General features: G+C 35.5%; 1 protein-coding gene across 2 annotated transcripts; it reads right to left on the reverse strand.

Annotated features, from left to right (window-relative positions):
• Positions 1-510: 510 nt before the first annotated feature.
• LOC124412910 (echinoderm microtubule-associated protein-like 2) lies at positions 511-25,494 on the reverse strand. 2 transcript variants are annotated; one of them, XM_046893124.1, is made up of 20 exons: positions 25,077-25,494; positions 17,053-17,205; positions 10,555-10,634; positions 7,968-8,198; positions 7,674-7,830; positions 7,002-7,115; positions 6,435-6,566; positions 5,548-5,616; positions 4,188-4,493; positions 3,943-4,015; positions 3,646-3,852; positions 3,335-3,572; positions 3,038-3,195; positions 2,714-2,971; positions 2,427-2,564; positions 2,115-2,231; positions 1,936-1,959; positions 1,533-1,620; positions 1,194-1,420; positions 511-1,109 (listed from the first exon to the last, which is right to left on the reverse strand). In XM_046893124.1, exons 2-20 carry the CDS (start codon positions 17,100-17,102, stop codon positions 984-986), a joined length of 2,793 nt encoding a protein of 930 aa, XP_046749080.1. In that variant the 5' UTR covers positions 17,103-17,205; positions 25,077-25,494; the 3' UTR covers positions 511-983. The 2 variants fall into 2 exon arrangements, with proteins under 2 accessions (XP_046749080.1, XP_046749081.1); XM_046893125.1 differs by lacking the exon at positions 1,936-1,959 and having other exon boundaries at positions 25,077-25,492.
• Between the last annotated feature and the right edge of the window lie 1,028 nt (positions 25,495-26,522).

Below are 26,522 nucleotides of genomic sequence, written 5' to 3' on the forward strand. Positions count from 1 at the left end.
TTCGCAATGTTTTGCACAATTATATTAGTTGATCGATCATCATTGAAGATCCAATCTCGTATTACATCGAACATCTTCTTATCGTAAAAAAATAAAATTTTTCCTTCAGACAATGCAGTGTCCGTTATTCAGAGGAACTAAACGCAATTGTTTTCTGTATTTAAAAGAAAAAAAAAAAAAAAAAAAAACGAAAAACGTATCAGCTTGAAACACTAGCCGTATCTAATGTCTGTTGAATATTGAAATTATTGATATAGCTTGCTTTGAAATATGTTTGTGTTCGAAAATTGAATTCGTACGACTTTTGCTTAGGTAATTGGTGACATCAGTCAGGCTTATCGTAACGTAGAACCTTTGTTATAATAACTATATTATTGTTAATATATATAATATGTTAATAGCGAAGTTTTGTTCATTTACAAATCACGCTATTTTATATCGGACGGCATTTCGATACAGAATTATTACATGTAATTAGTAACTTTGTTTGCTTGTTTTGTATCTTTTTTCAATCATATAATATGCGTCAAGAAAAGGCTTCAAATGGTAAAAATGATTCGTGTATTCTATCTGAAAACCTAGCAGTGGTTACAGTGTTAAAAAACCATTTAAAAAAAAATGTATATTCAGCGTGTAAATGTTTCAAAGTTCGTTTAGCATAAAATTGAAACAAACCGTGTATTCTTGAATACTTTCTTTACCTTTTTGTCACTAATTTTTATTCGACTTAGCCTAACTGAAATTGAGATGATTTCCTAAATACCAAACGTGCTTATACATAGGTGTAACAGGCAATAACCTAATTTGACACGTGCCGCTAGATAAAAACAATTTTACGAGCTATAGGTTCACATCATTATTAGCTTTAAATATTACGATGCTCTTTGCTTTTCTCTTCTCTTTTTCTTTCTGCTTCATCATCTCAACACAGATTACTCAACGAATCAATCTTCGCTGTATCGATAACTGCGAAGATACGATGATTAGGACACAACCCATTGTAAAACGCTGGTGTCATTACCACCGGTTGAAACCAGTCTTGTGTCATCTTGCAGAAATGAAACATTCGTCACGTGACTTGAGTGGCCAGCATAAACGTGGAACAAGGACTGAAAGCATATCAACACAAATCATTAGCATTCTTTCTTCCGGACAATCGTCGCTACTTGATCAATCCGCAAAATTTTTCTCACCTTTGGTTGGCAGGCCGGATAAGAAAACAGTTTCACTTTTCCAAAGTCGTCTCCTGTTGCCAGCAATTTTCCATCCCCGCTTCGAGCGCAGTTGTTGATATCCGTACCGTCTGCACTTTCCGGCCAAACGCCGATCGTTTCGAAGCTAATGATGCAACTGTGCGTTGCCCAGTCGACGTCTCGTAACACCGACGATTTTGGTATTTGACGACAAATACCCGGGTTCCCTGATAATTGTTAACATTTACGTTACATGATCGTTACATTGGAACTTGGCAATTCATGTCCCATTAAATTGACAATCGATTCACGGTCACGTCGTTTAATTTTCATACTCACAGTACAGCAACTCGTAATCCCCGCTGTTGCTCCTCAAGTACTGACTATCAACCGACCAATCAAGATGGGTGATGAAACTCGAGTGTCCCTGTAATCGAAGGTCGCTAATTCATTTTCCGAAATGGTGTTTAAACTTTAACCGGGTATGAACAATTGCTACTATCTCATTGTGCTGTCTAACGCTACAAATTGGTGATATCACTGCGGTTGAATCGATTTGTGGGGGTGATAGTTGATTGGTAGTTGTAACTGGTATTTACGATTTTGGGAATAAGGTAAATGGCGGAATTTCTTTTTTCCACTCTTTCATCGGGTCAGATTTTGACTGGGACAATCAATTTCAAATACCAATCGAAAACTAGATCCCTCTATCAATAGCTTAGTACTCAACCATCGGTCTTACTCTAATTCCTCGAGTCCTCTTTTGCTTGAAATTCAATTTGTCAAGTGTTAGATGTATTCACAGTTCTCCGAAAAGTAATAACTTTCTGGTTCGGTCTATTTTTATTATACATACACCTACGTGCCTGACTGAAAATTATATTAATTACTTTTACTTGTTGTATTAATTATCAAACTCACCATGCATCTTCCAACGCGGCTGTACTTTGTGGCATCTTCGTTCACTTGATATATGTAAATGCTGTTGTCTCTAGAACCGATCGCGAGTGACGATCCATCGGGCGAAAATCTCACAACCTACGAGTAAAAGACTTGCAATTACTTTTTGTCGAGGCTTGAAATCGCGTCTTGTATTTTACATCAATCGTCAATTGTCGCTAATGATAAGCATAATGCATTCAACAGATCGTTGGTGATTAAAAAATCTCGTAAATTCCTATTTCTATTATCGATTCATTAATTATTTAATAACCTTCGGAAGTATTTCCTTACTTGCAATGGTTCAGAACCGTCAGAATGATGAGTATATAATTCTCTTGTTTCGCTATCGATTGCGAGACATTTTCCAGAAGTACAACCAACGATCATCACCGTACCATCTGGCGAGAAACACACGCTCTGTGCTTGTTCCTGGAAAGAAATCATAGCTTTTTTATTAAAAATGTTTTCTCTAAGTTCTTAATTATTCTATTCTAAAATGACCATTCAAACAATTGGAGGTTTGAGTTCTGTTCAGGAGAATCTTTGCACAATTGGTGAAATAATGATTAGTCACGTACCCCGATGTCCTTGCTCCACACAACGGAATGGCTCAGACTGTCCCACATTTGTAATAGCCGGTCATGACCTGCAGTTGCAAATTGTGGCAAAGTGGGATGGGCAGCCAGTCCCCAAACCTCATCCGTATGTCCCAAGACCGCTGGATTGAAACCCATTTCCAAATCGCCAACCAAAATACAGTTGCGAGTGGTACCAACCAGCAGTTGAGACCCACGTCCTTCCGAAACTGTTCTTATCCCACCAAAGTGGCCTTCGATCTATAATTCATCGATCAGTTACAGTGATTTCTAAGTTACACCCTTTAAAGGTCTTTGCTTCCTCACCTGAGCTTCTTCTCCGGTTAGACTCAAGGACGCGTCGTAGTGCAATATTCTCCCGTCTTTTCCACCTCCAGTGACAACGGTTCCGTCTTTTAGTACGCACATCGAGAATATAGATCCGTCGTGTAAATTCCTTACTAGCCTAGAAATGGTGTTCGTTCCTGTACAGGAAATTTTTGGTCATCGAAGGTAATGATGTTGGAAGAAAAATACGTGAGATAATGAAATTACATAGCTCGGAGCGATTCGAGCTGGGTCACACTGGGCACATTAGGCAAGAGCGAAGGCCAAAGTAATTACCTCTCGCCCACACGATGATGTTTCCGTTACTATCTCCGGTCAGGACATCACCATTTTGATTAAAGGCCACACAGGTAACGTATTTAGGCTTGTCCCGATTCTCAAACACCCCCATCCTCTTGTAGAGCATACCCCCATTGTCGAGGGACCAAAATGAAATGTGGCTTTTGCCGCAGGTCACTATTTGATTTCGCTCCAGCGGATGCCATTCGGCGCAAACTACCGTGTCAACGGAACACTGCAATTACAATCAACCGGGTCAGCACCGCGTCTCCAATGACGTTCGCAAATTTATGCGTCGTTACGCGTACCTTTGTCTCCGTCAGTTTCATGCCGCGATCACCTTTCTGCCAGTCCCAAATCGATATGTTGTGGTCCGACGTCTCGTCGATCGCGCATAGCAAATTACCACCGTCTGCTTTTGAAAATGATAGGCAGCAAATGGCTCCGTCAAATTCTCCCGTACCGATGATATGATTTGTCGTTAAGCTCACCGAGTTCCATATCCTGATATGCGGCTGCGGAAACATAAATCATTGGGGCATTAAAGATGTTTGTTCCTTTCCCGATATCCGTCACAAAGCTTTCCAAATTCAATGATTACTTACAAGGGCATCTCTTCTGTCAGTTCCCGCCACTTGGCCAGTCGCTACTAACAACTTGTTCGGGTGTATTGCTATGCTAGAATAGACAAAAAAATTTAATTGCATAAAGAGTTCGGAACACGAACGTGACATTCGTGTACCCTTGATTAAAGTGACACGCAAAGTTCCTTGTCTGGACAAGTACGTCGGGTCATCGGATAAGACAAAATCAATACTTGTAGAATGTACACCCAGCGAATGTATGTTACCATTTCACATCGTCCGTGTGACCGATGTAGTGCCTTTGACTGTGTTCTTCGGGGTTGTACAAAACCACGACTGCCGCTACGAAATAGACGATTTCACCGGTCGGCAACAGATGCAAGTTGCTTCTGCAGTCCTTTCCTCGATAACCGTAAACCCAGTCCAATTTTAACTTGCTTTGGGGTGGCGTCGAGACCTTGTGCAAGTCGTAGGACTCCATGAACGGCGTTGGAGGGAACAGGAGTATCGGCCTCCCGCGTAGATACATCGTGATCGTTCCTTCATCTTCGTTGTACTGCATGCCTCTCGTGCTACAATTCACACATTGAATGATTGCAGGTATACTGAAGGATACGAAGAAAGGGATTAAAGAGAAGGTTAGATTAGGGTTTGGAGGGAATCGTTTATAGAAGTTTTTACGCCGTTTTTGAATCACTGTGAAAAAGACCTCACCACTTGCACTACGTTTCAAACTATCGAACAAGCGTTTTAGCGCAGTACTTGCAACAGCTATTCACAAAACCAAGTTATTATATTACTTAAACAGCAGTGTTACTTATAACTCAGACATTTGGACAGTTAACACACATCTATCTAGTTATATATATATATATATATATATATATATATATATATATGTATGTATATTTACATCTAGAAGTGTGTTAATGGAAGAACCAAGTGGCTTTATATATTTCTCTTCTACTTGAAAGACGTACGTAAGTCTGTGATACTTGGGGCGCAGAAATGCGATTTCGTTAAAACCTCTTGAACTGTGAAACAACACAACCGTTGCTGGATACTGTTCGTCGCTGACTGTAAAACTTTCCCTTCCTGCCCACAACTCCTACCAAGAGGAGGTATACCGCGTCGAGTGACTCACGTTCAGCACAGTATATAGGTACCTACCTTGGCTTTAACGAACCACAGCTTGATATGCCGAACCGCGATATTACGTCACACGCTCTTTTTTATCAGGTCGTTTACCGCCGGTTTAAAATAAATTAAAATGACCTCTGGTGACATTGATGATCGAATGTTCAGATGCTTCCTTTTAATTATTTTCATTTCAAATTTCGAGGGAAAATGTCTCAGGTATAATCATCATTGAACTTGCGTACAATTCTTCAGATTTTAGTAGAAATGTAAGTGTAACAAATGCTGACTTATCTTTACAATATTTTATCTTGTTATCATCTTTGAACATCTTTTTATCTAGTCTAGCAATAAAATAGTTTTTCAGGATTTCATAATTGTGACGAGAAATTTATCGGAAAACTGATGTGGCGATGTTTGGAGAGTGTTAAAATAGGTGGAATTGTTATATGTCTATAACTAATATAGTTTATCATTTTCAGACATTACCCATGTTTCACGTTGCTCAACACGGAAGGCTTGAAGAGATTGAATAGGGACTTGGTCGATGTCGATAATCTATAAGATCAAAATGCGAACAAAAACCATGCGGTGCACCAAACAACAAGTACTAGAAAACACAGCAAAATGGGTGAGTAGTTTTACTTCAAATACCTTTAATCATACTTATCAGTTAAATATTTAGCAAGCGTGAATCATAAAAACCATAAGCGACAACATCTTTTGTAATTCGGTCATCACTCGGGCGTTTTATCGGACTTTGGAGATACGCTCTAAGGTCTTTGATACGAAACCATTATTTATTTTTTAACCCACATTCTATTCTTTGAAGAAGTTTAGAAACACTGTGCTTAATTTGAATAATTTTGGTACGTGTACCAAAAACTATTTTTTTCTTCACGACGTATCAGCTGCACTCTTGATATTTCGATAAGATTACAAAGAACTTTTGGGTCGCGAAGCAGTGAAAATATAACACGTATATATTGTACGATAGTAATCACAAGCTTACTTTGACTGTATTCGTACTAGAAAAAAAAATTAAAGAGCTCCAGCTTCGTAAGTCGGCATTGATGATCCTTCAAAAAATGTTGTTACTTATTTGAAAGGCAATAAGTGTATTTTCAATGTACACGTTTATGTACATATGTATACTGTATGTTGCGTTTACCATGTGTGTAAGTTTGAAAAAAGCAGTAACACGCGCGCAAAAAAAAAAAAAAGAAAAAAAAATATGGTGAAACTCACAAACCAAACGTCAAGTAAAAGAACAACAAAAATTTTAAGCTGTGGGTTAAACCGTGTACTAGGACAAGCACTCTTCCTGTATGTTATGTATACATTTTTTCACTTGTTACTGTTTACTACTAACTTACCTGGAACCACTAAGTTGCGCCGTGACTCCGGCCGGCGATTGTGGCGAATGCGTGAAATCTCCTGTTGAAGACCATCTTTTAGCTCGTCGAAGGCTACTCTGTGGTGGTCCGTTCGTTTTTGTCGTTGGTGATCTTCAAATACACATATTTCTTACTATTCATGCTGTATGCTGATCAGGAATTTACCGAATTTGTGATCTGGTAAAAATAGTGTGCGAGCAAAAACTTTTGAAACTTTAAATTAATTTCTAAAGACTAGGTGGAACTTCTTTACTTTCTCTTTCACAATTATTTCCTTTTGTATTATTTTTCTACCAGATCATACGTTTCATAAATTCTCATTTAAATATAGTTAGAAACAAGCTACGACGCATCATTCAACAACAAAAATGCAAAATGCGTGGTTCTATCAGCATTAGATACGTATATTTTCTCATATCGAATCGAAAATCGTTCTTACATGGTGGATATTATTACGTAAATATTTAACATCAAAGGCGCAGCAAGGCATTGCACTTGGAAATACAGCGAGAAAGACGAGCAAAATTATATTCGCAATCTACTCACCTTGCAACAGGCAACGGCGTCGCTCTCGGACTTGGCGAAGGCACAGGTGAAACGCTGCTACTGCTTGGACTGTCCGAATGGAGCGAACCCGTTGACTGATAATGTACCGATCTTCTGCAGGAGAAGAAAGAAAAACAAAAACGGATAAGACGCAGTTTTGACGTAAAGAAAAGCCTCAGACCGAAAATTTAGAACAATGATTTTCATCGGTTGCAGTCAGTGTTTTAATTTTTTTTGCCAGGATCCTCATTATTGGTCATCATGATTGTGGATGGCTATGAAAAAAAGTCTTAGAATTTTTACGAAATTGAAAAGAACTCCAGTTAGATAAGAAATTCTGCTTTTTTTTTTTTTTTTTTTTTTTTTTGGTGAAATAATTTCGTTTTTCTTAATTAGTTAATCCGACTCCGTTTCTGACATATGAGGACATAATTCGATGTAGAATTTTCTGCTCTACACGATAATTAAGTCATTTTTCATCTATCGACAGCAGTTTCTAAGGAATATACAAACAATGTCTTTGATTGTTTTCTCGAAAGCCCGGATATGCAGCTCAAAATTGACTTCAGATTTGAGTTCTTGAGGATCGAAGACCTCTATAAACCAAAATGCAGCCACGGGACGAATATTTTGACTATTAGTCCTTAAGGAGATAGAAATTTAAGTAGGTACCTTTGCGGGAGCTGCGATGGAGGGGTATAGCTAACTGGTCTTCGAGGACTAGCAGCAGCATCCCTAACATCCTGACTGGAGCCACTCGAATTCCTGTAAGATGCGACACTGGATTGCCTTAGCCGAAGGTCCTTCTGAGAGCCAGTAGCCTGACTACCTGCAAGTAAATATACATCATGATCATCATCATCATCATCACCATCATCACTCGTTACGAAGCAAAGCTTTCAATTCGCATGGTTCAAAATTCTTAGATCAAACAGAGCATATATGTATGTATAACGATGGACTCACTTCTTTGCGGTACGTGACCGTTTCTAATGGGCGACGACAAGCCACGTTCCAGTCTTCGCTCGATCCTGTCATCTTCTCTTCTCTCTCTACCCTCGAGTTGAGCGATTCTTCGTAAGGCATCCGCCAATGTAGCCCTTAGACATACAATCTCGTCGCGTTGTGCCAGCGATTGTCTTTCGAGATCAGCCACTCTGCCTATGAGTGAGCCAGTCTCACATTCTAGCATCTCGTCTGTGAAAATAACAAATATTACGGATAATTATTATCATTCGATCGGTTATCCGACAAGTGACCGTATTTTTAAACAACTTTAATGCTCAAATTTTACGGAAAATTACAAGCTTCGGAGTTATGTCGTTCGTTTATACATTAGTTTGAAATTCGTAACGTTGAAGTAACGATGCATTCTTAGAGCAAATTGTATTTTCGCAATCTAAACGTTGTCCAAAATTTAGTAAACTATAATAAAGCAAAGCATTCTCATATTTTGCAAAGTCTTAACTCCGCTCCCGCAAATTTATTTTTATATTTTAACTTTGCGATTTTTTTCTCATTGTCTCGTTACGTTAACGTTACTAATTTCAAACTCGTGTTTATAGAGAAATTCTGCGATGCTTCAACAATATGAAATGCGAAGCTCAATAAAATCTTCTCACCAATTGACACCCATTTTTTGTTCTCCATACCACGCAATTCATCAATTTTACTCGTCAAAATTGATGAATTTTTTCTGACTGATTTTTACCCGTAAGCAGAATGTCAAAGACCATCTCAATCGAAGGAATCAAATGAAGTGAAACGTATGAATTGAGAAGAATTCGAAGTTATAGCTACTCGAGTTGAATCTATTAATCTACATTCCGGATAAATCTTCGAAAGCATGTCACTGCCACGGATTATGTCAACAGGAAAAAAACTATCAAGAGTAGAATAACAAAGAATAAAAAACATTCGAGCACAAGCAGTATACGAACGATCGGGAAAAAGAGTAAAACAAGCATAAAAAAAAAACCACGAGCATAACAATTAATCGGTTTCTCAATGTAACCTCCGGAGCCTCCGTTATTCTTACGATTCCCGAACGTTCGTTATCAGCATCGTCATCTTCAGCTTCGTGGGAAATTGCAGATGGCATTGTTTTCAAGATCCATTATATCTAAGGCCGAATGTGAATAGCAGTAAATAACGCGATGATAGGGCAGCCATTGTCCCAAAATTATTCGCGACGTTGACGTGTATAAGTATAACTCCAAATATCGAAGTTCACGTATCTCGAACGCAAAAAAGGCTCGAACAGCCTAATTCCGAACAAAAACACTCAAATCCATTGTCATTTCTTTATTTCGGTGTCAAATGAAAATGTGCTGCAGAGTTTTTGTTCAGAATTGGGTATAGAATGGGCTGTTGAGCACTTTTTCGCGGTTGAGATACGTGGTCTTCGATATTTGGAAATATATATGACAACGTCGAAATCGATCAAAGCACCCCCTTAAACAGACTGAAATTATTAATTGCGTGAAAAAGAATAGTAATAAAAAAAAAAGTAAACGCATTGAAATAAATCGACGAATTAATTTTTACCTCAAATTTATAAATTCACTGTCGATTCAAATATTCGGTTCGAAATTTGAGAAAAATGGACCAGCGGATACGTTTTCATTTACCGGAGGGACCGTTCACCTTCGGTACCCTCGTGAAATATAACAATGGCAAGAATAATTCTTCAAAGGAAACTTACGCGTCGTGCAGAATATACAGACATACACATACTTATAAGAACGATTCTTTCGCGTGTCAGATAACGATCAGTTCTAACTTCGTTCGCTGTTCCGTTCCCTTTTGTAAAACAGTCTTCGTATATAAGTAGGCGTGAAAAATTTCTCTCTGCTCATACATTTCGTCCAGATAATAGGTGATTCAAAGAAAAAACATGGCGAAGAAGTGGATAAAGTAGAAAAAATTTCACTCAAACATCTGCATATATATATATTAGGGTGGCGCAAAAAAACCGACTATTATTTTTTTTTTTTTGAGTCTCGTGTGACAAAATGTTAGTTTTTGATGTTTTAAGAGCCCACTCCATAGGACAGTTCAAAAAAAAAATTTTAAGAGGTCGCTCCACATTTTTTAAAACGTTAAAAATTGTCAAAAATCGATTTTTTTTTTTTAATTTTTTTTCTCGTTACAGTATAATTTTATAGACAAAAAAAAATTAGTTTCCGAAAGTTTCAGTTCAAAATTTGAATTTTGAAAGGTTGCTCATAATTTTTTTTCAATTTTTTGGTGCATTTCTTTGGATCTTTTCGAGCGACCTTTTAATATTCATATTAAAATTTTGTAAATTTTTCTTCTTTAATTTAGTAAGAAAGAATCGATAACAATACACCACGACATGAATTAAAAATCAAACAAAATACTGGAAATATAATTTTTTTAATTTCATTTTTTGACGATTTATGACATATATATATATATTTATAAAACGAGTCTTTTTTTTCTCAACTCCTCTTCCGTTCGTCGAATAAAAAACTATATCCGCATTAAGAAGGTGCATGCGTATGTATATGCAATTTCGGTAGGTACTCACGCCATGCCTGCTCAGCCTCGTCTATAGTGTCCATCGTGTCTGGCGTTGACATCGCGATTGACTCCCTTCTGCGATCCCCCTTTTCCCCAATTTATTATTCAATTGAATTGATTAAAACGGATGATAGAAATAATAAAAAATAAAAATAAATCTAATAGTAACGACGAAAAATACGTGTAGTATTATGACACACCGACCCGCGCGATCTTCCTCGTCTTACGGACTCGTTATCATCATCTGCAGCCATGTTTACTACCATGATCGTCGGTATTCTCTCCTATTTGATCAGCTGCCCGCGCTGCAACGCTTAACTCACTCGGTATTATATATTTTTCATTAGCCATCTAAACAGTTGGCATATTTTTTCACTCGTCTGCAGTCGTAACTTTTGCTCATTTCTGCGGTACGGAAGATTTTTGAAAATTAATTAAATTTCTTTTTTTTTTTTTTTTTCTCCTTTGGTGTTTTCAAACGTTATTATTATTGTTGTTATTATTATTATTTTTTTTTTTACTCCTTTTTTTAATTTCTCACGTCAATAATATCAGCCACGTTGTAACTCGTTGCACGATTTACGAATCATTATTCGTCCAATTTATCAACGGTTAAAAATTGTACGTCGTCGTCGTAGCTTTTTATTCCATTTATTTCGACACTCTGTGTTTCTTATCTTCTTCTTCTTCTTTTTTTTTTTTTCTTATTGGTGCTCTTTCACCTCATTCAGCGATAGATTGTTGTTATTATTATTTACTCCTAATTCAAACACTTTTCTACGCAAACAATATAAAGCGTCAAATTTCGATTTCTGTCTTCATTCCCGTGCGCAACGCAAACTTGTACTTCTACTTGTACTTCCAATCGAATCGACGACGTTGTCATCGACGCGTCTTGTGTGCCGGCATATATCGACTTGTCACATGTGCAATGTCGGTATTAACACATTGCCGTTACATAACGCACATCGATACTATGTAGGTATACATTCACGGGTTTATTATACGCACAACTCAGCGTTTAACGAGAAAGAAACATATTATCTCGACCTAATTCCTCAATCTAACATTACATATATATATATATTTTATTCTCTTATTCGCAGACAAATCTCTCTTCGGAAAGATTAAAATTAGTTTGATTAAAAAAAAAAAAAAAAAACCGTTGACGTAACTGTGAAATTATTACGAGCTAATGTTTATTTTTAAAATATTTTTTTGTTTTCTATTAATATCAAATTCTCAACTCTTACGATGCACACCGGGGTCAAAATCACCCCATTGTATGATGAAATAATCTTATTTGATCGAAGATAAAAATGTATTTGCATCGATTTTTGGCTATTTTATTGTTTATTATACTTTTTTTTTCACATTTAAAATTTCATTCTATCAAAAACAAGTAATTTCCCTTAAAATTTAATAGTCAAATAGTATCCCCAGATTTTTTTTCAAGTTATTCGAATCCCACGTTTTGCCTCAAATCCATACAAAAATCTCACTTTTTATTACAGTCGTCGAATAATTTTTCCCGTTCAGAACAAGGTTTACCATAATCGTGCAAACTGTGGCGTCAATGCTGTTTATTTTATTTTTGAATTTCTTGCAAATATATCAAGTTAAATTTGTACAACAGTATATAAAAAAAAGGTAAAAAAATCATTACGGAATCTCGTTAAGTTCGCGTTATCTGTCCCGGTTTTCGTAATTATTTTACGAATTTTATTTCTGCACGAAAAACTATCATTTACGTATAAAATAACGGCGAGAAATGTCTGTTATGGATGTATCATTTAACCCACATGTTTTCACTGTGACCGTCCTATTGCTACTGTCAGATCGGAACACCAGCTGCTCGCACGCGATCAATAGATTCTAGATAATCTATCATCTAGATGAAACTCTAGCTTGCCAAGTACTCGCACACCTTGTAACAAAATCGTTTCGAACATCTGCTCTATCTATAAACTCGCCTCTATTGTCGTACAGCATATGCACAATATTCCTCCTATATAACGCTGCATTTATTATTATACCGCAGCAACAAAAATAATAGCTGCTGTGATTATTTTTAGTAATACTTGTATACAGATGATTTTCTACGCCATGCACGCGCCCATAAAACAAGGTTAGTTATGTAATTGAAACGAGTTTACTGTATCTACCTGTATTTATTATTGAAAAAACAATATCGTTAACTACCATAATTATAGTAAACAGTACGTTGTTTGAAATCTGTTTTTTTTTTTTTTTTTTTTTTTTTCTGACGTGGTTAAACAGCGTGAAATAATTCTGACCTACGAATAAAGGTGAATTTTACTTTTAGAATTTTACATAAAAATCCTGTAATACTAAATAGAAAAGAAATATTAACATAACTGTTGTATACGTTTTCTTTACTTTGTCAGGGCAGTATTTTATTGGTGCAATTTCAAGCGAGAGAGAGAGAGAGAGAGAATAAATCGATCATATTCGCACCAATAATTCGATTTTTAACAGCCGAGAATTTTAATCCTCAGAAAAGTTGAGCAAGAAAAAAAAAGAGAGAGAGAAGAAAACAAACCTTACACGTTTCGGATTTTATTTTTTGAACGATATTTCGTGACAATTTTCTCCATAAAAAACTATTGTTTATTATTAAATTCTGAGTAAATTTAGCCTGAAAAAAGTTTAAGAGATTTTTAACTTTAAATGATTTTTTTTCTAGAGCGTAAAAAGTTTCTTCGACGAAGCGCTATTTTTTCAAAAACCTCTTATGTACAATACATATATCGTTAAATTGTTTCGCATGACTTGAGGCGGTCGCATATGTGTGTATGTATATTAAATATATATATAGGTATCGGCATATATTTATGTGCGCAAATATAGCCAGTTAAAGTGCGGTCTTATCGGTGTAATAAGTAAGTTGAAACTGAGTTTTTCTCGGGTAAACATAAAGTGCGTAATATAAAATGCAGAGAGAAAGATTTGATGTATGCCTATGTAATTTTATATCCACGATATAAAAGCGTTACGTATCAAATTCGGGAATGTAATATTTACGACAATTCTCATATATTTTCCATCCAAATAATTAATTGCTCAATTTTGGGATCGTTTTTAATCCAGGTTATCATCCACGTGCCTCTCATTGTCGAGGGGATCAGTGAATGAAATTGATTTGACGAATGAAAATTTAATCAAATGCCGATCGTTAAAAAGAGGATGGAAATCGGATATAGGAATTTTCATTTTTGAATGAAATGATGTAGGAATGAAGTCGAGAAATTTTTATAGCTTCAATAGAAATAAAATATTAGGATCAACCCGCTCGCTTTAAAATTAAAATATCGACCCAAAATGCTTTTATTTAAGTAAAGAAACACTTCTTGGACGATTTTGGAATTTTTTGCACACGAGGTTTCAGAAGTTCAGTTTGTTTTTCTTCAAAATTTGCGTTTTTCATAACTTTTAGAAACTTTTACTCCGGGTTCATATACATTTTTGACAATTATTTAATATCTCAGTGTATCTAAAAAAAATCGTAAAAAAACGACAATCAAGGGTTTCACGCTATAGTTTCCAAAAGATAAAATAGTTTAAAATGTAAAAAATTATCAAATCGAGGTTAGAATCGGAGCAATTATTTAAGTAAGGGGATGATCAGATCCGAAATGGTCAGGGTTCGATGTTAAGTCGAGTTGACGTGGAATGCCCCATATATACATGATACGCCGAGGAGACTGGCGTAAAGGCTAAAGATTAAAGATCGAAAGGAGTCTTGCGTAACGCATTCTAGTTCTCCAGTGACGGTGAGAAACGTGACCCTCTTCTCACCCCGAGCCTCTCGGCCACCTCGAAGCATTTCGAATCGAATTTTTCAACGCAACGCAACCGATTCTTTCCGGCGGATACTTAAAAAAAGGTACGTGAGTATGTATTTGCAGAGGAAGTATAAAATCCACTTTTTTCATCGCGAAAAAGAAAAAAAAACTGGTTCGGTAAGTTTCGTAAGATTATCTTACATCAGACAGAAAAGTATAGATGCAGCTAAATTTTATTTCCTGTACCTCAAGCTGCAAGAAAATTGAGTTTTTTCTTTAAATTGAATTAAATCTACTTGCCTAGTTTTTAACAGATTCGTTGTACACTGTCGAAAAATTTACTTGCTTTTGCCACTTCGTTTTTCTAGATACAACAGAGCCTCTCATCCTGAGAATAATCAATTTTCAACATTTGCTTTTTCAGTTATAACGATTATTGTATTAAACACGGACGAAAGAGGCTATCAGATTGTATTTTTAGAACCAAATCGCCTGTCTCTTTGAAATGGTGGGCGTCATCGCTTACCGTACGTACCAACAATATGGGCTGCGGTCAACAATTATTGTCATTCTTCAATAGCGCACGCCGCGTATCATCCAATTATTTAAGTAAAGCCAATGTTCCATAACTAATTAACGCAATTTTGCAATATCCACCCGCAGTCGGTTACCTTTCGCGGAATTCAATGCGTCAAAAATATGTATAGAATGACTAATATCGCAAAAAATACCTGCAGACGTGTGAATAACAAAATTTGACGTATCTCCTGTTTCGATTTTATATTTTTCAGTCTTTGGAAAAAAATCCTGCAACTCTTCGTTCTAAAGACACTTGTTTTGCTGAACTTGAAAAATTTTTATCCGCACAATGGTGACTGACAGTTTTATTCTTTTCAAAAAATTATTATCCAGATTGTGTTGAACTTGTGATTGCAAACTTTGCTTACGATTGTTTTCTGTTTTTATCATATAAATTTTGTACGACACTAAAAAATGGTGTATTTTTCTCGAGAAGTTAGTTATGCAGCTGCAATACACGAGAATGAAAGGCAATAATATCTGAAAATTTCCCAATGTCAGTTGAAAACAATTTTAACTTCACAATGTTATCATTTTCTTAAATTCTTCATCAGCACATGAATCAAATTTAATCACAGCGTTTCATTTAAAAGAAAACGAAATTTCGTTTAAATGATAATATGTTGTTCAGACTACACAAAGAATTGGGGATCAAAAATTTCTAGCCATCACTGTCAAACCATTGTTTTTCAATTTTTAAGAGTGAAAAACACGCTCGTCACTCGATGTCTACCATATTTTTCGGACTTGGGTTTCTTTAATTGTTGTTTTCAAATATTTACATTTTTATAACTGATTCGATTTTACTTTTATCGCATCATTATTGTTATGAATATGTTTTCGGTAATCGTGACATTTTTGCGTTGGGATTTTATACTGCTCTAAATACAAGAAAAAATTAGATAAAGCAAAAACAGTTATAAAAATTTAAAAATTCGTGACTTGTTCCAAAAATCAACTACATCTTAATATTCACGTAAGTAGCAGAAAGTGGTGTGAACTGATTTATTTGCTACATTTCTTGCCTGTATGAATTATGAATTATGAATTATGAATCCATTCGACGAAAAGTGTTCTGCGAATTTTTAGATTCGGACGCAATTCCTGAATAGAAAAAAAAAAAAAAAAAAAAAAAAAAAATGAACCAGTACTGTAGGAAAAAGTTTTTTCAATCGATTTAAATTATTCCCTCTAAAAATATTCGGTATTTTTCATTGAAAAACACATCTTGGGAAAGATTTTTCCAGAATTTTAATTTTCTTTTTTTGTTTTTCATCAATTTGTCTTTAGTGCTTTGGTTATAAATTGTGGAACAGTGGAATTCAAGAAAATTCGTACATCTCCATATGCGTTTATGTATTGCTATGACCCAATGAGCGAAATATTTGGAATTTATTTTGTTGTTAGGGTGACGGCATCAAAAGTTTATAATATAGGATGCGATATTGAATACATAGGCATCGGCCAGTGAATATGTACAGTGTAAACGGCAATCAATATTAATGAAAGAACAGGATGAGCTTGGCGCACCTTCGTAACGTCATCGTGCTGCCTTGAATCGCTTACATAATCGTCACCATGTAGCTACGGATACCCATACAGCTACTTGATACTCGTGACATACCTATCGACGAATAAAACTCATAGAACAAGGTCTAGCCGTCGACGTAGGAATGAGAAACTGGAATCACCGCAAAAATCCGAGCGTCGAGTTCGGAGTTCCCTTCGATAAATTTAATGAATTAATGACAAATTGTTTGCCAAATAAAAAAAAACGGATTTTCTACATCAAATATTAAAATCAACGATATGGTGATACTAGCTCTGAATTTTGAATAAATTAGTCTTTGTTTTGTGGACGGAGTATATATTGCTAAATTATTTTTAACAAAAATTTGACTCCATGAAGCTGCGCAGTATTTTAGTAGTTTTGAATTGTGGTGAAACGGGTTTGAGATTCCGAATTTGAAAGGTTTCGAAAGCGCTTAATTTCAAATTATCTATTCAAGATATTTTCAAAATCGGAATTTCAACTCCGCTCATTGTGGTTTATAATTTGAGAAAAACGTGGGGAGAAACTCGATGTTCGAAGCTTTTCGAAAATGGAGATACAAGACTCACCCATTTCTTGATAAACGTTATCTGCGTCCTCATCCCCGTTCACTCGCATGGTAGAGCCTCAAATTTTTTTCTCGCGTATCATTGCGCTCTCATTCCTAAACCTGGACGGGACGCGAGATGAGAAGATAAGAAGCCAGCAGCACCTGCACAGCCTGAAATGCGAAAAACACAGAGATTACAGAATTGCGCTGCTAATAAAACGTGCAACGCGAAGTGCGCTTATCTCTGTCATCCCATCGCTTCTGTCTGCAACCTTGCAACAAGGCAACGTGAGATTGTTCAACATTCGTCATCGCTTAAATCCGCACGTTTCGCTTCGACTGCAACGGAAGAATATATGTAGATTCGAATAATTTTCACCGTTAATTTATGCCACGTTTCTGTGGTCCAAGTATTCTCACTTCGATTTTAAATCCTTTTTTCGAAAGGAGAATCGAAAATTTGTTGGGTTCAGTGACATCGCACCGAATTCTTAAATAGTTGTTTTATATTTCTAATCTTATAGAAGGTGTGACTTCATTTTTGAATTTGAATTCATTAAAATTTTGTGAAGGCTCTTATTCAGTATTTGTAAATTATTAATAGCGCTCTTTTTGGAAAACTTGCGATATATAAAATCAACTCTGGGGACCGGAATAGCAAAAGGATCTTTGGATCCGGAATCCATTCGTTTGATCAAACTTAAGTATAACTGACAATGAGCTACTCACTTTTCCATTAAAACATCGAGGCGATAAGAAATGAAAAGAGAGAAAAAAAAAACCTCTGAAAATAACGGGCAGAAGAAATTTTTAACAAGATTCATCAAGTTACTGTATTCTTTAAACACTCAAGAGTTGGAGGCATCGATAATTTCGGATTTCTTTTTTTTTTCTTTACAGTTTTTTGTTAAACTTTGTATAAACTGAAATCCGTGAATAAAAGTGTGATCGACACAATGAGAAAAGATCAACAGAATAAAAATTATTGGTCTTCACATAAAGAGAAGTTTAAATAGCAACCATTTTTATAATCTTTACACGCTGTATTCATACGTAAAATAATTTGTACAAATTTTGACATAAATCAAGTTACTTTAAGACGTAAAAACTGACCGTAAGATCACGCTTTCGAGGTATTCCATAAACCGAACTATACATTTCAAGTTTGGTACTCCGTTATGGAAACTTAAGTGTCTAATGGATGTGACAGACAACGCAAAATCAACTGTAAGCCAAAATGTGTGCGTAATAAGATTTAAAAAAGGCGCGGGAATTGACTCCGAATGCAGAATGAATCAGAAAGTAAGTCAACCGCTTGAAATATAAAAGTGGAACGCATTGACCTGGTCAGAATGTAACCATATTTGTTCCGAAGCGTAGATACGGGGCTCATTTCACCTACCATTTAACGTTGGCAAAGAGCTGATCGCAAATTATCGAAACAAACAGCAAACAACAAAGAGAAAAAAAAAAATAGTGAAAAAAATAGACAACTGAATAATATTTCGTATATTTTGAAAAATCAAGTGTTAAATGAACTATGAAATTTTTATATTCATGTGACTCGTGGGTGTATTTTTTTAGCTCACGTGTTTGATACCATTTTTATTGTTTATTTATTTCGTAATAACTTCGACCTTCCGTGAATTGCCCTCCAGGTACGGGAAGCGATCTCCCTATTCTGCAGCTTTCATTTTACAGCTCATCACCGATTACAACATTGCTTTAACGCAATCTGAACTTTCTTCTTTAACGCTTGTCGCTTCTCTTGCGGATAGAATAATGTTTAAAGTAAACAAAACGAAGAAAAAACTATTGCAGATTCGGATGTAATTTCTACATATTTATCCGAGCTTATTCAGAGACGATTGATGTATTCAGGATTTCTACTGCAATCATGAATTCAAATTTCAAGATTATATATTTTATTGAAAAATTCCTGGTCTTTAATTTTCTGTTTTCTTATGAATTTTTAAGGGTAGGATAAGCTGGTTAGTATATATATATATATATATATATATATATATGTATATAAATAAATTATATCAACTTTTCCAAGATAAATCAAAATACTGCAGGACTCTTCCAGGACTTGAGGAGCAATCTTTTGTTTTCCAGGATAATTTCAAAAAATTGAAATGATCCTTTTTGAGAGAGTTATTTTGAAGCAGTCTTATCACTGTGGATTATGCAAACCGTACTTTGCCATTTTCTTTTAGCCATATTGTCTGAAAGTAAAAGTTTACCGACATAAAAATCTAATCATGTAACATCCATCGCGTCTCATAGCCAGAGGCTGTCAAAGTAAAAGCGGTTTTTCGAGGCAATGGAAAACGCATCGTTCAATCGAATGTATGTTTGCAATTCATTTAAAAGAGTATCCTTGTTTTTATAATCTAGCAATATCGCGGTCTGGTTATAGGGGGAAGATAAGTTACAGGGTAAAAATTTTCGTTTTTCTTTTTCTTTTTTTTTAACGAAATCTGTAGAAAAACTCTTGGAAAATATATTTCTGAAGTTTTATAGTTTTATTCGATGTATTTTTGGGTATTGAAATCAGTGCACACAATAAAAAAGTTCTATTTGCTCAACTGACTTATCACTGGATTTTTTAATCTAACAATAACCAACCATCGTCGATGAACTTAGTAAAATGACAGAAAAATTACACTAAAGAAGAAATTTCGTATAAAGAAATGGACATTTTTTCGTCAAAATCGATTTGTCACTTTCAAACTTGCACGATTTGCTTGAGTTCAGTTTTATACTATTAATTCATTTTTATGGTTCATTGACGAACTTGTTACATGAGAATGACGAAAAAATTTGCTTCGATTGGTGCGGAAAAAATTTGGTGATTAAAAATTGTACACAATTTAAAGATACCAACGGCGCAACGTGACAAACGTATATTTGAGTATTTAATACATGAACAAATAATTATTTTTCTATTATTTCATAATCGATCAATACTCTTAAACGTCTTAGAAAGATACGGTTTGTTTTGGCCAGGGAAAAACTTGTCAACAAGTGTTGCTTCACGTTGAAAAATTGTTATCCGGATTTCGTTTTCCACGTATTTCACATTTCCATTTTCAAAATGACTGTTTATCCAAAGCCTCAAAAGATGGCATATATAGTTGGAAGAAATATGCTGAGTCACATTTCACTAATAGAAATATTTTATATTGTAACATATTTTACTCTGTGCTAATTTGATGTAACAAAATGGAATTATGTTCATTTAAATATTTTTCCTGAAGTGAAAGTTTCAATAATAATTAATTACCGCTTTGCAACAGATTTCTATGCAGTTAGACAATGAAAATCAAAAAACAATCCGAATAATTTTATCGGTATATAGTCAAGATTATTATTATTCGTTGAATTATACGTACGACAAGACAAAAAGTCTTTCTAGTTTGGCGAAATCCGTTTAAAAATAAAGTTTTAGCATGTAAAAATCAAACATTATACATAATTTTTTTTTCTTTTTTTTTTTTTTTAATTCTTAAATTATCGCTCAGTTTCAACGATCTTTTTTTTTGCGATAGAATTTCTCAGCTACTTATCCTCGTCTGTAATTTAATGGTTGTATTTACTTTAAGCCCGTATTTCATGAAATAATGCCAACTGTGATTGATAAGTAAATAATATCGACAAGTTGCGCAACGTTGATAAACATTCTTATAGAAGTGTCATTAAATTTCATCATTTTCGTTTAAAAAAAAAAAAAACATCCACCACATGTTTAATCACGCACATGAGGTACAGCTTAGACACGATCCAACCTCCAAAAATTTATTTATATCGCATACTTAATTATCTTATATCCTGGTAATTCTCGCAGGCGAGACGAACTCTTGGTAAATTTTTTTCTTCGCTTAGATCCGAATAAAAGATTTAAAAATTCTGTAATCGAAACCAAAGTACCTATGTATACGACTATTCTCAAGAAATTCAACAGTTTTCTGATACTCACCGAGATTTTTCTTGATTCTTAGTGTTACAATTCAGTAATTGGATCTATCGATCAAAATTCTTTAATTTAAGAAATTTTTACATCCGACTTGAGTCCGATTCCGCAAATTATCGCGAGGAAATGTATATACCTATATATATATATATATATATATACGTTATGCTAGAAGAGCCTCACAGCGCAGCGCGAATTCCTCTCGGTTCATTCTACAACCTCCTCTTTAACTATAGTATATTTATAATACGACTTGTTTTCAAGGTCGGTAGATTGTCTGCTGGCGATGCTATGCTGGTGCAACGTCTGCAAACCACGTGGTCCCAATTGTCTATCAGATTGAATTTTCGTACCACATGCAAAGCGTCCCACCTACGCAAGAAAGGTTATAAACTCGATCGAATTTGTATGTAAATAACGACTCTTTTACTTTTTTCTCTTTTCTTATTTCCTCCTTTCATGTGGAGATTTTTTTTTTTTTTCATCTTTTCTACAGCTTATCGCTGGTAGTTTACACGAGGAACTTTTATGGTCGGACATTTCGCAGCTAGAAATTAGAAAAAAGTTTTCTTTATTCCTTTTTTCTTGGGGATACTTCATCTTTTTTTTAATGGGGTGACCCACTTTTGTGCCAAAATAATTAATCCCACTAAACACATGAAATAATCTGCAATTTTTCTGCACGTTCCTCGAATTTATTTTGACTTCGTGCATTTTTTTTTTTTTTTTTTTTTTTTTCTTGTGCCTTATGACGTTACTTGCAAAAACAAATTAAAAAACGATCGTCTCAGGTTATTGGATTATTATTGACAGAAGCTATAATGTGAGAGAAAAAAAAACACACGTTATACTTTTATAATATAAAAAATATATCAAGTAGCAGTTTGAAATTTTTCAAGAAATGATTGTGTATAAAATTTAAATTGTTATTTACGGGGTTAATAAAAATTCGTAACGTGACGTAACGTTTTTATATTAACGTATACGCACAATATTCTAATCACGTTTCTTGTATTTCCAACATCGATCTAATCCTAAAACCCTACGCTTTCAGACTATTTTTTACAGGTTATTACGTTAATTTTTAACCGCGTAAAGTTAAACATTCCAGAGCTACATCATTAGACCTTAGCGAACGAAATTATATTCCTTCTCTAGCAGTGCGACGTTTGCCAATATTCCCCAAAGTAGGCCGTCGATTGCAAAATCTTGTACGACCCGACAGCGACACAACGATTATACCTATCCACTCTTCTAAAGCCTTGTATAGTAAACTTCGGACTTACGACAGGTTATAATATACGTAAACTCTACGCAATATTGTGTCGTCGTCGTGAGGCTAGCTTTGTCGGATTTACTCTCCATCCTGCATGTTTGATGTTTTTGCGCGTACAACACCATTTTCAAAAGGAAGAACCAGAAGGTGAAGAAGAAACAGAAACCTTGCGAATTCACTTCTTTTCTCGTTTTTTCTCTCTCATATTTTCTTATTATTAATTATTCTGCCAACATTGATGACAAAAAAAATAACATTCAATTCCAAGCATAAAATACATGTACAGGTATATGTAATATAGGATCCTCTGCACAGTTATAATGGCTAATTTTTATCGCAAGGCCAGTTTAATTGCAAAATTTAACACATTATTTATAATTAAACCGCTGATCTGGCTCGTACATATGCCAGGCACCTGTTTTTTTTATATATATATGTATATACATGTAACAGTCGCAGGCAAACCACGGGTCGTTTCAACACAGGCTAACCCGAAAGATGTGGAAAAGTTTTAAAAGTAAATAGCGGAGAGTTTATAAATTTTTGGACGGAAAATTAATCTGGGGTGGTAAAAAACATGAGGAAACTGGCATCGAAAAGGTTTTCCCGAAACTGCTAGGTTTCTAACGTTTTTCGCTGACCTGGATTAATTTTTCATCCAAAAACTTGTCAACTCTTCGCCAGGAAAAGAATTTTCTTCGAAGGTCCATTCAGTCTTGAAAATTAGCTGCGTGAATTAGAATCGAATAGAAAAAAATAAATAAATAAAAATTCTCAATATTTATACCTCAGGAAACACTTTTGTACAAAAAAAAAAAAAAAAAAAAAAAAAAAAAATCAAAAGTTCCAGAACTTTCGAGTTAGCTCGCGTTCAAACGACCCGTGAAACTTATAGCGAAGAAATACCGAACTTTTACCCATTTATTTATGAGCCCAATTTAAGTCTGCGTGTAACTGACACTTACAATCAGGAAAATTGTAATAAAGCAAGGAAATAGAATTTTCGCTGAAGAGATTTTCCGATGATAAAACTAAACCGAAAATAATCATAATTGAAAATAAATATGATCGATTGGTGAAAATTTTATGTCCGCAAATAATTTCTGTAGAGGCAATTAGTAATTAATATAATCATTATTATAGCGATATTTTATTTTGCATACAATTTTGCAGAGGTGGGATATGGTCTAGCGATGAATTTTTATACGCTACTGAACCGGCATTCCTTACTCATTGACGTACAGGTGAAGAGGAAACGCATGATTAGGAATGGCGATTAGCCGTGCGTCTAAATTAAAAAATTATTATTCAATACGCGTGTGATTATACCTCTCCGGTGAACCAATTGCCAACGGGATATTCTTGGATATAAATACATATCGTAATATGCAGGTAGATACAACAATATGTGACGTATAACAGTATCTAATCTTGGATAATTATCAGCTTTAGAGATTACTCAACCCTATACTATATTATCTCTTATTGTTAAATACCTGGCTGCATGCTTTTGCTTGTCTTTGATAAAATTTGTCCGGTTCATGCAATGTTGGGTATTAATTTGCAGGTAGACCGAGAGGTGATATAAATATTCGTTTTTAGAAATTTATTCGGAATTCCAGGCACAGCTGGTTAGTCTAATCTAGCTGAAAATTTATTCCGTTATACACATTTCGTAGCCGAATATACATGCGTATGCAATACCTAGTTTGACCAGTTTACCGACAAATATATATTTATCCACCAAACGTAGGTACCTACTCATGGAGCGATTATCTCACGCGAGATTCAAATTTCTTACGTATTCAAATTATTTATTCCTCCGGAGCTGAAGCTCTGTCATGAAAAATGAAACACGTGCAAATGAGCAATGTGCTTGTACTTGACTCGATCATTTCTTATCTCTCAAGATGAATTGCGGAAAAAAAATCGCGCTTCTTGTTGTGTAATTGCAAGTCAAGATCAGACACTCTCGACTGAATATTTTTATTTCCAAATATTCTTCATTAAATCTTTCGCAAACGTTTTTGCACACAAGTTTTCAATGAAAATATTCATTTCCTACTCGGCTGTATATCTAATCTATCTGATACTTCAGATTGTTTTTTATATTTTCCCAAGTAAGCCGCAGTGATTTCTTGAAGTTTATAAACGGATTATTACTTACATTACATACTGATACTTACATTAAATTTTTTTAACAACAGCCTTATAAAATTATTGCAGAAATAAAAAGGAAATGTTTCACGTTTTCGTTTATAAAATAAATATTTACTATCCAAAATCATCTACGATCAAGTTCCAAGATAATCGTGAAGTTTTGGAAATCGCATTTCATCTTCCTTTGATTGCAATTCATTCTATTCAAGCCTCGTACAAATTTCACCGCTTATTCAACGCGTTATACAAAACATGAGACACGCCGCATTTCCCCCCACCATATTGAATCGCATATAACGCACAAGGAAGTGGAAATTGAATGCATCGGTGCAACTGACCGATTCCACATTAGCAACGCCACCTACGCTACTGCGGTTCGAAACCGTGGGAGTCGCTATTACAATTTATAAATACCTCTTACATATTCAACGTCCTTTTTCAATATCTCCCGTGTCTTTCTACGGTATGAATTCGAACCGAAAATCGCGCTGAGTGTAAAGCTTGCGCACCGATTTCGGAAGGGCGATTATTTTTTATAAATCGAAACGACGACGCGTGTCCATCAGCATGTTTCTTAACGTCTAAATTGCGTACGCGCATGTATGTATGCAAGAATTCAGAATCCGTTACCGTGGCTCAGGCTACAGGGAGAAAAGAATATTCGCACGCCCTGTAACGACGCCGCAGGCTCTGATCCTCGTCGTTGTTTCACTGGTCGAAACGAAGCCGGAGTTTGAGGATCTCCTCCTTCTCGCAGACACTCACCGAAGGATAAGGGAACACTGCGGGAGACGGTAAGGAATTTCGACTCGGGATGAAGAAGCAAAAATAAAAAAATAAATAAAGAAACCTTTCGGCTTCGAAATCGGAAATGGTTCCTCTGTTTGCACTGCAGGAAAACTCCGAAATTCGAAAAGTCTCTCCAAAATAGCGGATCCTGCGACACGGAATCACGTGGATCGTGAATGGGTGAAAAAATTGCCAATTTTTAGATCGTTTACGAGCAATTACGCGGACGCACACCTGGCAGAAACTTGAACGCGACCCGCACCAACGAGATTCTAACTAAAGACTGGCCGACAGATCCCAAGCGCCGAGGCAACAGGTGAGCTGTGACACCTACCTCTCTGCTATACCGAGTACCTACAACATGCCTGCAACACTCTGGTGAGCCACGGCATGGCTGCGGGCCTCTTTAGCGACCGGCAAACAGTCGGCGATATTTTTTTATACCCGCATTGCCGCCCCTCAGGAATCGATTCCCTTTTCCTGATTCGCCAGAGCCTCAAGTTTCTCTTTTTTTTTTTTATATTTTCTTCATTTTTTCGAATTCAAACGAATCGATTTTCCTTCTTTTTTTTTTATGTGTTCCTAAAGTGGAGGAGTCACAAGAAAATTAGTTGGGCAGTTTTTTTGAAAAAATAAAAAATAAAAAGTTTTTTTTTATCGGCTGGTATGCTTTATATATTTTTTCATCGTTATCGTTAATTTGCGTATATATTTGTTATTTCTGGTGGTTTAATGATGGGCGAAGCTTCGTTACTAACAAGGGAAACGGGTTTTAGAACCATTGGTGCAGTGTATGCTCAGTATCGTTTAGGTTAGGAGTCGCTTCGTTGCTCGGTCGGTAATTATGCTGCCTGGGAGATTGCGGTGTGCCTTGTATACTGTAGGAAGGTGTGTAGTGTAGTCTGTGACTGTACACAACGTGTAATACCGTCATGTGACTGGCGTGGGAGGTTTAGCCTGTCCTTTGTCCGTTAATATGCGCGGGCGTTTACCTTCCATTAATGCTATATTGAAAAACGCGGGTAAGGAAAAAATTGGGATATCAAAATTGGAATGTTTTTAAGATGAAACAGAGCCTTTTTCGTTTCTGTCATGTACTTCATCAGTTTCAATCTTTTTGAATCGCGTACGCTTGCGTTTTACGTAAAAGAAAATAAATTTAAAAAAATTACAATTGGACTGACAACTTTCGTTTTGGTTGTTCCACGGTTTTTTCCGTAATCTTACTTCTCGCTTCCGGTCCGGACACGTGTTCGTAATTGCAACCGCAATTTATTCTAAAAATAC

The sequence above is a fragment of the Diprion similis genome, chromosome 12, assembly GCF_021155765.1.
Source record: "Diprion similis isolate iyDipSimi1 chromosome 12, iyDipSimi1.1, whole genome shotgun sequence".
In the NCBI taxonomy this organism is placed as follows: Eukaryota; Metazoa; Arthropoda; class Insecta; order Hymenoptera; family Diprionidae; genus Diprion; species Diprion similis.

What these genes read in the sequence shown, in the direction of transcription:
- LOC124412910 (XM_046893124.1), bottom strand. Translation starts at nt 17,102, where the DNA reads ATGCGAGTGAACGGGGATGAGGACGCAGATAACGTTTATCAAGAAATG. An exon ending in CGGTCACGTACCGCAAAGAA is followed by an intron (nt 7,831 to 7,967) that starts GTGAGTCCATCG and finishes ATTTACTTGCAG; the next exon opens with GTAGTCAGGCTACTGGCTCT. An exon ending in TAACCGGAGAAGAAGCTCAG is followed by an intron (nt 2,972 to 3,037) that starts GTGAGGAAGCAA and finishes GATGAATTATAG; the next exon opens with ATCGAAGGCCACTTTGGTGG.